This window comes from Eurypyga helias, unplaced genomic scaffold (assembly GCF_000690775.1).
Source record: "Eurypyga helias isolate BGI_N326 unplaced genomic scaffold, ASM69077v1 scaffold27747, whole genome shotgun sequence".
In the NCBI taxonomy this organism is placed as follows: domain Eukaryota; kingdom Metazoa; phylum Chordata; class Aves; order Eurypygiformes; family Eurypygidae; genus Eurypyga; species Eurypyga helias.
Window position 1 is genome coordinate 49,394 of NW_010261561.1, and position 13,023 is coordinate 62,416.

The 13,023-nt window shown below is 42.9% G+C and overlaps 1 protein-coding gene across 1 annotated transcript in view; it reads right to left on the reverse strand.

Moving 5' to 3' along the window:
* Positions 1-1,306: 1,306 nt before the first annotated feature.
* Positions 1,307-13,023, reverse strand: part of OGDHL (oxoglutarate dehydrogenase-like) — a 37,159-nt gene continuing 25,442 nt past the window's right edge. The window contains exons 14-20 of the mRNA XM_010155425.1: positions 10,464-10,642; positions 7,225-7,296; positions 5,780-5,905; positions 5,098-5,170; positions 3,122-3,285; positions 2,347-2,501; positions 1,307-1,567 (exon numbers count right to left, since the gene is read on the reverse strand). Of these exons, the coding sequence (XP_010153727.1) occupies positions 1,444-1,567; positions 2,347-2,501; positions 3,122-3,285; positions 5,098-5,170; positions 5,780-5,905; positions 7,225-7,296; positions 10,464-10,642 (893 nt within the window). The 3' untranslated portion in view covers positions 1,307-1,443. The remainder of the gene's footprint in view (positions 1,568-2,346; positions 2,502-3,121; positions 3,286-5,097; positions 5,171-5,779; positions 5,906-7,224; positions 7,297-10,463; positions 10,643-13,023) is intronic.

A 13,023-nucleotide genomic window follows, 5' to 3' on the forward strand; every position in this document is an offset into this window, starting at 1 on the left:
CAGAGGGAACAGCACTTATAGTTCTTAAAGTAAGAGGGGAGAGGAAAGCTGTGCCCATCTGCCTTCTAGCCCACGGTGGGAGCACAAGCAGAAGCACTGAGACCACCCTGCTGTGCAGTGCCTGCCAGGAAGCCAAATACTGTTTCCTGGGAAGAGAAACAAGCCCTGCAGCTCCCTGCCCTCCAGCACCTGCTCTGCATCAGCCGCCTTACACAAGGCCAGCTCACTCCTATGCCCGTACTGAAACACAAGGGACAAAACCAATCAATTACTACTTGTACAAAACCACAGCGTGTGCCTTTGGTCAATCAGCAACTGTTGCTTGCCCATCTTCCTCTTAAGATAAAAAAGGGTGACTAAATCAGGAATTGCCACTTCAGAGTTGAATTAATATCAGCATGGAGATGCGAGGCAGGGATTAGCACTGGACAAAGCAGAGAACCCACTACTTGTTGCACAAACACAGATTCTCATCCAAATGCAATCCTTTTACAGGTGCTACCAGGTCAAAGAAAAGCAGATCCTAGTATTTTGGTGAGGGAAAGATTGGTCATCCATAATGAGGATGCTCACAGGAGCCCACCGTTGCCTAATACCAGCGACCATCAAAGCAGGCAGCCCAGGGAGTGGGAGCAATCGCTGCTGTCACCTCTCACATCTGGAGTCATTTGATGCTGAATTCTTCTGCTGACCACCCACTGCTCTGCCAGCTGTGGTCTTGTGTAGGCTTCTTCCCTCCTCAACTACTACCAACAAAGCTTTTCTTGGTCCCTTTTATTTCTGCCTTCATCACCCTCCTCCACCTTATACCACACTACTTTTGTTATTGCCCATAGTTCAGCAACTTTGTCATCCGACTCCCTGTATCCAGCCTCCTCCTCACATCACCAGGCTGCCTTACCATCTCCTTCCAACAACCACAGCCAGTACATTTCTCTACCAAAGTCAGCTATCAACTCTTTGCTTTTCAGTTTCACTATTCCTCTCCAATATAACCAGAAATAACTGTCAACCATTTTCCATGTAACAACACATCTTGTTTCCTTAGTGGCTCCCAAAGGTACCCTCTTCTTCCGGGGTGTGCACAACTATCATGCAGTCCACACCTGCTCTACTTAGAGTAATCAGACAGTGCCCACGGGCTGAGACTGGAGCCTCGCTGAGCTAGGCACAGCATCCTTGTTGGGAGACTCTTCCAGTGCCAAAGTGGTCCCAATCTAAATAGACAAGTGACAAAAAATGGTGGAAGGTAAGTTGGAACTATTTTTTTTCCTCCTTACAAACCAGGAAGCAAGGTGCAGACTAATGAAGTCAGTGGCTGGATAGTTTTATCTGGTAAAGCAAAAAGACAGAATTTCCAGTATTTTTCCCACTTTTATTTCCTCTTTCGGATGCAGTGATTTGAGAGACGACTCGTCAGGGAAATGGGTCGGAGCCCTGCAGTTAGAATGTCTTTCCCTCAAAGGCCTCCAGGTTGAAAGCTGTATCCAAGAACCTTCTGAGTGACACCAGATGCGTGTTCTTGTTGCCTGTGGCAGCTGCAGCAGCAGGCTCTCGGCCAACATACCTTTGTGACAAAAAGAATTGGGCAGACAATTGAGGTGAGAAGAGAGACTGTTTTGACACTAACAAGCACGAGAACATGCATTCAAGTCAGCTTGGCAGATTTGGACATTTAATCATTAATCTTTCTTAAATAAAAATCAATCTGGGTTGCACCATCAGTTTTCCCTTCTGGTCAGCTTCCCCCTCCATTCTCCCTCCCGTCAATATTAAGCTGTGTCTTCTCCCCCACCCCCCCCAGGACAGCCAGCTACACTGCCTCGTAATTAGACAACTTGCCTTTGGCGATGAAGACTCTCCTCAGACAGCTGCATGAGCAGATCCGAGAGTCACTCATCCAAACTAAATGCAAAGGTACCTGGACTGAGCTCTTACAACAACTGTTTCCTCCAGAAACCCAGTATTTGGAGTGAAATTATTTAAGAAGTCAGAATCTTAGAGAACAAGAGAGAAAAACCCAGGAGAGCTAAGTGCTTGCTAAGAGACAATACATATATAGCTAGCGGCTACTGGGTTTCTTTTAGAACTACAAGGAGGAGCAAGATACGCATGACGTATTTGAGAAATAGTTGTCTAGACTTTTCCCTCCTTCAACCAAGAACCCAAACTCAGAGGTTTTGATGTGTGAAGAACCTGACTGTTCCATGAATAACACCCTCAAACCCCAAACAAATTTAAAAGCAAAAAAACCCAAAACCAAACCCAAAGAAAAAAAAACCACAAGCAAATTTAAAAGCAAACAAATGAACTCAGGAGACAGAGCAACTGTTTCAAGTCTCATACCATATAGGTCGAGTGTGGTTCACAATAGTGCGGAAACGAGGTTTGACATAATCGTAATATCCACTGTTCTTGTGTTCCTCCTGACACCAAACTAGATCAGCACCTGGATACTTCTCAAGTTCTTGTTTCAGCAGGTCAAAGGGGAATGGTGAGATCTGGAAAGAGAGGGTGCTCACTGCCAAAGCTTGCCCTTACATGGTGTTAGCCCAGGGTAGGAAAGCCTTTTACCTATTGGGTATTACAATCAACCATTTTAATTAACCATTTAGTACCTAAGATAATTGCTATATGTTCTTTAAAGTGAATCATATTTCTTTAATTGACCTCATGCTGTCAGAAATGAATGCACACATCTTAGAGTTGCAGAAGTAGGAACAGAAGTAGGTCTCCTGCATTCCTACAGTTTTTCTAGGGAAGTAGCTGTGACAACAAAGCTCAATTAGTGAATGACAACACAGCTGCCAACTGTACTATTCACAACATTTAAACCTAGCAGACTGGATATACAAATTCAAGATGCCATCATATTGTAACCTTCATTTTGTTACACTGTTCTGGGTAAGTCAAGCTTTCTGGATCTCATTATCCAGTATTATTACTGATGTGTTCCTTCTCCACAAGGCCACGGAGGACTAGATGATGTCTTGTAAGATCTAAAACACTAACCCCATCCTTTCTGGCAAGCGGTATCTATTTAAAAGCACAGGAACCCCTTGCTGAAAGTCTCCCCCAGGATCCTGTTTGGATCAGGGATCTCGGGGATCAGGGATCTCACCTGTTCAAGTCTGGTTATAGCTACTTGTTTCTCCAGGTCTTGATTCTTTCTCTCTTTCACAAGATCATAGTACACTTTTCCCGTGCAGAAAATCACTCGCTTGACCTCATGTGGTGCATGAGCTGCCAGCCCGTTCTCAGGAATCACGCGTTGGAAAGTGGTACCTAGTTAGAGCACAGATTAGGAAAGTGCTCCCCATGGAACTGACACTGCAATAGCAGCCCAAGAAACAGTCCTTTACGGAGCACGCCGCAGGTTGCAGTGGCCATGGGGCTCTGCTGCCCCTCTCTTCCTACTTTTCAGACCGGTAATTCTGCTCAAGTGACTTGCAGCATTTAGTTACAAGAAGCTAAAAGACTGTCAATAATCTACTCTTTCACATTTAGTAGACAGAACCATATTAACAGTGGATTCTTTTTTAGCTTTGCGTTATACATTACACCTTTTATTTTAAGTTGATCGGATACCTGACCTCTGCTTACAGTTGTTCTCAGAGGATTACCTGCAATATAGTTTCTTCCTTCCCAGATGATCTCAACCATGTAACATTAATATAGCTTTAGAAAATTTTAGAACATTTTTATATAAAAGCATAGCACATAATGCAACTAAATCTGGCGACTGGAGAAATATTTACAGACACACACATTTCTACCATATATTTAGGTGATTTAAACCTTTTTGAGAGCTAAAACAGCATTAGCTCTCAAAGGAAGGATTAGCATAGTACTGAGCCATGCGTATATGTGATAAGATACAATTTCAGACGCATATCCTCACTCGCTGCTAGATAACTTTTCCCTGGTGATATCATCTCCCAGGAGAACAATTTGCTTGGGATATATGAAACTGGAAGAGGGACTTGACAGTCTAAAATACCCTTTTCTTTGCTCTCTTATATGATTGATTAGAACTATTCCCACATTAACCAACTGCAAAGTGGCAGACAGTGGCATGACCTCCCAGTCTGAATCAGCACACCCACTTACCAGGAGAATAAGCTCCTGTTTGAATCATTTATCTTGGGGGGAGAAAAGCAGCAGCACAAACATACGAAAGAGGAACTGATTTATGTCAGAATTATCCTGTCTCACTGAACAGCAGAATTCATCATTAAAAAAGACTGAATCTGCACTTCATTGGGTCAGCTGGAGTCAGTGTTCCTCTCCTCCCCAGCTTTCCATTAAAAATCAGAGCAAAAAGAGTTAGCTGAGAGTCAGCACTACTCTACTACTTGCTGTCTTCTTCAACAGGAACATGAAAGTATGTCAGAATTCAATGTTAATCAGGAGTTTGGCCACTATCAAGGGTTAGCCTGAAGTAGAGGGGACTCCCAAGACAAAGTGACAAATCACAGTCCCTACTGACTCATTCTACAAAGCTTTTAAACAGTAATCAAAACCAGCAAATGTCTTTGCTTGAGAAGCAAACTTTACTCACCCACGCAAATAGAGACTGCAATATCTAGGCATGTTTAGACGCTGTAACTTGCATTTAGAAACCTGAGCAGTTACTCTTTCCTGACAGCAGCCAAGACACCCACTGGAACTGGAGCCAGCCCACCACAACCATGCACACACTGGCTCTGAACTGCCCTTCAATCACTCACTGACTGCACTTCCTCATGCCACTCTCACATCTTCTGACCAGCGCAGGGCAAGAACAATCACTCCAGGCTTAGGTACCACCCCTGCAGTCACTGCGTATCTCTTGGTGCTGACGGCATGCCAACAGAGGCAGGGTGGTAGCCTACAGCTCTGAAGTCACTGGCCTCACTTCAGATCACTGGTGTGACACGATGGCCCCAGAACTGAGTATTGTAAGAAATGGCCCCCTCATTCTTCCAGTGTGATTACAACCTATCCCTCACATCAGGGGTGTGTGTGTGTGTGTGTGTAGTACATAGAACAATTCAATTTTTATATGAAAAGAGCAGAGGGACCTAACAGGGACAATAATACATCAGGGTGACCTACCAGACACCATTTCATCAAAACTGGATTTAGCTTCTGGATGCCTCAGCAGCGACTTGGGTGTCAAAATAATCAGCTGTAAGACAGAAATTTTTTCAACACTCAGGAGCTGCTCTATGTACCTTATCAGATGCAACACTACGACTGTTCATACAAAACCCCACAAACTTAACATGCTAGAGATCAAATTAATGTGAACAGCGCAAACAGTAGATTATTTTTTCCTGTTTTGAAAGCCTAGGAAGTTTCAAAAATATTCAAAAGATTTGGGTAGTCCAGTCCCTTCAAAGGTTCTCAAAACCATTGCTTATGCTTCTCTTTGAGAATAAAAATCCAATCAGAGGCTGCAAACCAGTAAAACACCCAACAGCTGTACCTTAGTTTTTTAAAATTCCAGCAATTAGATGTGCAGATTACGGTCGTGCTACCTGTTAGCTACATCGTGTCTTGACAAGCGCGTCTGACTGTCTGCACAGCCAGAAGGAAGTGAAGCTGAAATCAAGTTTCAGAAACGTAGTAACTCAGAGCTGAGTTTCATTCCACCAGATCAGCGATTCAACCTATGTTCAATTAAGGATTTTCACCAACAACCCTTTTCTTTTCAGCAGCATGTCATAGGCAAAGACCCCTCTTTATGGGAGGGTTAATATACCCAGAATGATCAAGTCGATTACAGTGACTTTACCGGTTTTCTGAACGGCAGCAAGATCTGTCTTCTGAGGACGTGAAAGTAATTGGCTGGCGTTGAACAATTCACCACAATCCAGTTGCATTCATACAGCTGGGAAACTTCAAACTGCTCACTGAACTCCTGAGAGAGACATTAAAGGCATTAGAAACATGTCTAAAAGACCAGAAAAAAAGGCCTGAAAGCCATCCTTCTATTTCTGACTCTCAGCAACTCCCTTCCTCAAAAAACTTAATTAGCTGATCTCTGCTGAGATTATATTATTAGCTAGGGAAGCATCCCTACAAATCATTCTTTTCTCTTTCTACTTCTTCCTAAAAATGTATGCAAATTAAGGCAAAAAGCTTCCATTAATTTTAGCAAACTGGGAAGTGCAGGAAGGAAGGGTGAGGAGGACTAGGACTTCAGTAGGTGGAAGACACAAAATAGAACCCCTTTGAAAGAATCTTAAAACTGTAATTCATATTTTGAGTGTATAGTTAACTCTCACCCGTTTCTGGTAGGTGTCCTGTCCTCTTATACTGTTTTAATACATGCATTTCATATGTTTTATATTTATGTATTTTATGAATATAGGATTTTTTTTAAATCTATGTCTATGTACATATATATTAGGAAAGCATATATAGGTATAGGTACAATAATCTCATTACAGATTGGTACAGCATCTAACACGATTTCCTGGTCCATGGTTTGAGCTCCTACCTTCTACAATAACATTTATAACTTGTTTATTACATGCAACTGACAGTGCTTAAATGCAGTCAAACAGGTCTTTATTCTGACAGCACACTGACAAAATCACTTTTAGATGAGGAGGGACATGGCTTTGGAACTATCATTGCCCCAGGGGTAACAAAATCAGGGCCAAAACTGAAACATTAATTTTATTTTGCCTTCTTTTGTAATTGGTAGGCTTTTAAGTTAATGCACGGCAGTGTTTCTCAGGAAATCTGCAGTGGGGAAGCTCATGTCAAGTATCCTGTAGAGCTACGTACTTTATCTGCAGAAATGAATGACCAAAGTATAAAGGTCTCAGCTGAATTAAATTTAGAAGTTGCTTATTTTCATGGTCCCAGCAGTACAATTTAGCCCCACTGCAGAAAGCCAGGAGTAGTCTCACGTGGCCTCCTTCAGAAATTAGCTGGAGACACCTATTTGCAGTATGCACAGCCATATAAACAAGCAGAATCACTGGCCCCGAGGAACAACCATAAAAAGATCATGCTGCCAGAGATTAATGGTATATGACCTCAGCTTTGAAATGAAGCAGCACATACTGCATAGTTCCATTACTTTTACTGGGATCAAGTTAATGTTACACCAATTCTTGAAGCTGAATCTTAACCCACTACACCTAGCTAAAAGGATATTTCTTACAAAAAATATCTCTGAGACATGATGAGCAGAAAAAGGACACGGCCTTTGACAAATGTACTTACTGGATAAGCATCAGAATCGTCATTGCTCATCTGCAGAAACCTCTCAGGCCTGGCTGATGAATGCTCTGGACCCTGGGAAAGATGACATTTAAAACAACACTGAAGAGCCAAACCAGCACTCAGACATCAGTCTAGGTCACTCACTGTGTAAGTACCCCCTGTCACCCTGGCAGCTCTGCACCAGGCAGCACACCTGTCCCCGCACCCAGCCAAAGGCATCCATGGCAGCAGCAGCAGCGAGAGAGGACAGGACACACCACAGGGCTGGAACTCTGTGTCTTCTATAAACTGTCTTCATAGGAGAAGGTTTTAGATGAATTTCTAACACTTTTACCATCTGCAAGTATTTTCTAGCCTCAGTATAGCTGCACAATGAAGACCAGTGAAAGGGCAGTAGGTCTGTGTGGGCACAAGAACGACCTTGCTAATACAGGGCAAAAAGGAGCCGGAGGAAGGGCAGGAGGAGAAAGACCGCATGCCTCCGTGTGCTGCAGTGACTCACACGTCTTTGGGCCAAACCACGCTTGCACGCTGAGCAGGGGCAAACAAAGTTAACTGCAGACTCTCCCTGCTGTACCACCAACACGACACGCAGACGCAGGACCTCTCTCCTGCTGTTGTTCACTGTTCAGTACAGGACAGAACAGCCTAGATGAATGCTTCAGCTAAAAAGTATCAAAATACACATACACCTTGTCTGCCAAACTGACCTGTGATTAATTTCTGCCTCCTCGGGAGGTATTTTACATTCTGTCAAAGTACTGAACACTCTGCTGTCTCACTAGCGGTACCCAAGGTAGTTTCTTGACATGCACAAACACTGTTAGATCTATTTTACACCAGCAAAACATGCATGCTGGTCACAGACAATATCAGGAATAAGGAGTGTGGCAGAATCTATCATCTTCCCTCTCATGTCCTGGTTTATAAAGGATGAGAGAAAGCTGTGACGAGTACGAGAATGCGGTGTGCTTTGGCTTATTGCTGACAGCCTTTGCTTGTTCACGCAACAGTTACTGTATGGAAGGACTTTCATTGTGGAGACAGTTGCAAGGTATTTTAACCTGAAGACATAAACTGTTACACCTCTCAAATCTCCCCACGGCTCCTAAGGTAACGATGCTCATAAAGTGCTTTTTTCTTTATATGGCCGTCTCTCACCATCACTTCCTCCGCTGAAACCTTAACGTATGATCTCCAGAATCACTCATTATTTTGACAGCTAGTAGTCTGCCTGGATTCAACACATCATCCTCCCTGCTTCCAAGTGCAGGATTCACTTTGCTGTATAGACTAAGGGAATTCAAAGGAAAAGACACTCCACTGGTGACAATGGAGTAACACAAACAGCCAGGAACTGTGTCTTGCATAATTACTCTTTTGAAATCTGTCTCCGCTATATTAGCCAAATATTCTGGTCGTAAGTGAATAAGTAAAGGCTTGAGAACGAGCAGCAAAGCCACACAAAACCGTGGTGCACCATTAACAGTGGGATACCTCTGCTGTACACATCTGTTTGCTGTACATTCAATCCTACACTAAGCACAACCCATAGATGTACAAGCACGGTGCTTCACAAACACGCTAAAATCAGCACACTGGAAACAGAGACTTTACTAGCCAACAGTTAGAGAAGAGACAGCGAGGCTTCCCTAACATACACCCACACGCTGCCCCAGCAACCACCTCAACGTTCACATCCATCTTTGATTTCTCTGCTGACTCCACCAGTCAGGTTGCCAGCAACCGCTGCGTGGGCTGCGGCAGGGTTTATTTCTGCTGGGACCACCCATCCAGCGAGGCCTATACCGAATCCATTAGCTACTTTCGGATGAGTCCCCAAGGAACCATTAGGCAGCAGAGTCTTTCAATCACAGCCAACTTGCCTGAGAATGCATGACCTAGAGGTGAAGGGATCCATATCCCATTACGAATCCTTGCCCAAATCATTCGGTTCCCAACACTGCAGTTCTAGAGAGAATAACACTCCTGTAATGGAAGGCTCCTCTGGGAAGATAATGGATTTCAACAGTGTGGTGGGATTCTTAAATATTCAGAAAACACCTGACACTAGTAGCAAAATAAGCATGTTTCAGAAGATCTGGGCAAGTCTTAGCTGCCAGGCGGCTACAAGAAAAGAAAAATTAACTGTATTGTAAGTAGCAGAGAAGCAGCTCCCTTCAGCGGAGTGCTTCCCTGCAGAGGAGCAGACCTCCTGCTGAGGGCACATTCAGCCTGTCCCTCAGGATTCATTTAAAAAACACCTCAATTTATCAACACTCTTGTGAACAGCATCAGACCTCTTATTCTTTACGCACAAATGGCTATGGAAAGCCATTTATAAGATATGAATGCACCCCAGTATACCAGGACAGGATTATAATTGAATGGAAATAAAGTAAATCGTTTGTGAGAATGGAAATGATGCAGTTTGTGGCGAGAGGGTCTGAAGCATTCCTACAGATGGGGGTTGCCACTGTGGCACATACTATGCTTTTCTTAATAGAAAACATACCTGCATCAATTCATGAATGTTAATGCATTTGAAAAGGAAAAAATTAACCATGATTAATCATGATGTTCATCTAACCGTCCCAAAGAATTTAAAAGACTCTAAGAATAATTCTACTGCTGATGTGAACTTCTTATTATATACAGAGCTTGCCCTTTCCCTTCAAGACACTGTCTAGTTTCTCCTATTAGCCACTGAGAAGGCAACAGCGAGTAGAGACATTTTCTTTTTCAGAAAGAGAGAAATTTCTTATTATTTCCAAGTTACCCAATGTAAATAATTTTTTAAGAAGTTTTAAAGTTGTTTCATATAATTTCATTGCAAGTGAATTTAGTGCACAGTTACACATAAATAGTTCTTGCAAAATAAAACCAAATAAGTACTGCTAGACACTAATGATTTCTTTCTTACTGTACACTATGGATCTGGCTTTCTAGGGAAGGAAGGCAGTATCTTAAGATATGAAAAAAGAAAAATGGGAAAAACATGGTGCATGCCACTAAGAAGGACACAAAGCCAAGAGGTCAGAAGTACTTCCGTTTTCTTAGGTTCTCACCAATCCATCTATCCGCGTTCTTTTCTATAGCACTCGAGCAGTCCAATATGCTAAACAGTGCCTTCCACCCCCCCAGCTTCACATCACCACTGGATGCCCGAGACACCTCCTGTTTTTTACAGCCGCAGAAGCCACCACTTCCCTCCCGCACACGCCAGCAGTGGCCCTCACCATTCCTTCCATTCCGTGTGGCAAGAGCAGGACGATCCCGTTGTGACGAACCCACTTGGCCTGGCCAGAGCTGATGAACTGGTCTATTATACACTGTGCAGTGTTGTGGAAGTCGCCAAACTGGGCCTCCCAGCACACCAGGGCATTGGGACTGGCCATAGCAAAGCCAAGTTCAAAACCTGAGAACCAAACAAGCAAGAGAATTAAAAAAGAAAGAGGCTTACTAAGAATTCTGTTCATTTCTCATTTAAAAAAAAAAAAATTAAACTGAGAGCACAAACTGGATTTTTGCAGCCCTGTTATAAATCATGCAGTTTTCAGTAGTATCATTTCCATGAGAAAGATTACCAAAAAATGGTTTTTCAAACATTTAAACATCTTTCATAGTTTTTAAATTAACTACAACTCCTCCCTTAGCTCAGACTTTTGTGTGACATTTCCTGAGAGCTCACTGAGGTAGGGACCGTCTTTTCCTGCAAAAATCCAGTTATAGCCCAGTACTAGTTCAAGAACCTACTCGTTAATTTTATTACTTGTGCAGCTCTGCACAACACTGTTTTGGGTTCCTTGTGCCCTCTGTAATGTAAATTCATCGACTCCATCCAGAGGAAAAGGGCCACACATTCCCAGGCACTCAGCCATGTCGGGCTAACGAAGCAGGACAAATGTACAGCAGCAGTCTGGCTGACAGCAGCTCAGGCGCTCTGCACAGAGCGAGCCAGGCAGCTAGTTGTCTGCCCTTAAAACTTGTCAGGGCCCAAACGTAACTGAAGGCTCTCAGCAGGCTCCATGGGTATCTCTTAAAAGGCAGAAGAAAATTATTGCTCTCACTGAGAGACCTGCTGCAGTATGATAAAGCCCCAGCTCCACAACAGAGCCTGGAAAGAGGATTGGCAGAGAGAGAAAAGAAAACCAGATCAAACTGCTACTACAGTGTAAGCTAGGCAATTGATTCCCGATACCTCTGCACAGGCCAAAGCCAGAAACTACAATGGTCTCTGCATGTGTTACACGGCCTCTGCTGTGTAGCTCCAAAAACAATGCAGAATTCTGTGTCACATCAGCACATGAAAACCTAGCTGCGTGCAATGCACCTGTCTCAGTTTAATGACCATGCTTAAATTCAAGGTATTTTTCTATACCACGTTCCATAATGAACACCTAAAGGTATCTAATAATGTAAAAATCTGTATTTGATCTCTGGTCATCTTTTCCTTTGACACTTTGTTATAGCTGAGCCTGGAGTGCTAATACCTGTACTCATACTCTGCACCTATAGTTTAGAATGATTAATACCAACAAAGTTAAAGCTTTCAGTAAAAAACAGTGCTAGGTAGCACTGCTCTGGATGTAGAGGTTCTGGCTAAGGGAAAACTGATTCAATACACATAGAGAACAAATATTTGATGGATAAACATGTTTTAAGTTGGGGTTTTAAAGTTCTGCACAGAATATAAAGATCTGTTTTCAAATACAGAAATGCAACATGGGAAGACTCTCATTGAAGGTTACCCCTGCAGAGCAACTAGCTTTGCTGTTGTAAAATCTTATTTTAAAAGCTACAACAATGAATTTTAACTCTTTCCTGAGTAATTGCAAGACTTTAAAAAACCTCAGAGTGAGCTAACAGACTGAAATGGATTTCTTATCCCTTCACAGTTTATTTTAAGATATGCCCACGTACCTAGGTTGCAGAGGGAGTCCCACCCCACTACCACTGGTCTACACTGAACCCGGCTTCACATTTTTGCTACACACAAGTCACTGTAATTTCCCTTTTTCCTTGGTTTCCTTACAGTGACACAGTAGCCACTCAAGTGCTCTTCTACAATATAGCCTTGACAGCAAAACCAGCTTAGACAAAAGTGAACAGTTTCTGGTAACAAAATATCTGTACCGCTTAATTTGTCTCACTGGCCCCCAGCCTCCCCCATCCCCAAACAGTCACAAGAGTACTGTGCACTTAATTAAGAAAGAAATGTGCCTAAGACCGGCATTTGGGATGCAGAGAGAAATCCCTTCATATCTGAGGGGACGGCATGCCTATCTAGATATGACACCATAATTTGGGTTTCTCCTCCTTTTTTAACTTGCAGACATTCTCAAAAGTGCAGGACAAAAATACCATTTTGTAAAATCTCATGTTGTGAATAATATTTCCTAGACCCAAGGGCGGCTATGAGCCCAAATACAATAATAAATCAAGAACATAATATACCTCCTAAATATTGTATATGGGTAAAACCCAGCACTGCTTTGTAATCACCAGTATTTAGAGAACTACAGTAAACCGTTGTGAACCCACGGTAAAATCAATCACCATTGGAACTATAGGTTCTGATCGAACACATCCTACAACTCTTCTATTAGAAAAGTTTCAGGAACTTCAAAAAAACATCCTGGAATAGACATGCTTAGCACCCTGACATTCTCCACACACAGACATCTACTGCCCAGGGTCACCAGCAAGTGATGGCGGACATCTCTCATAGTTATCATTCGTGATTTGCACCCTGGTGACTGGGGGCTGCAGTCCCTCTAGGAGGGCCTCTCTTCAGGG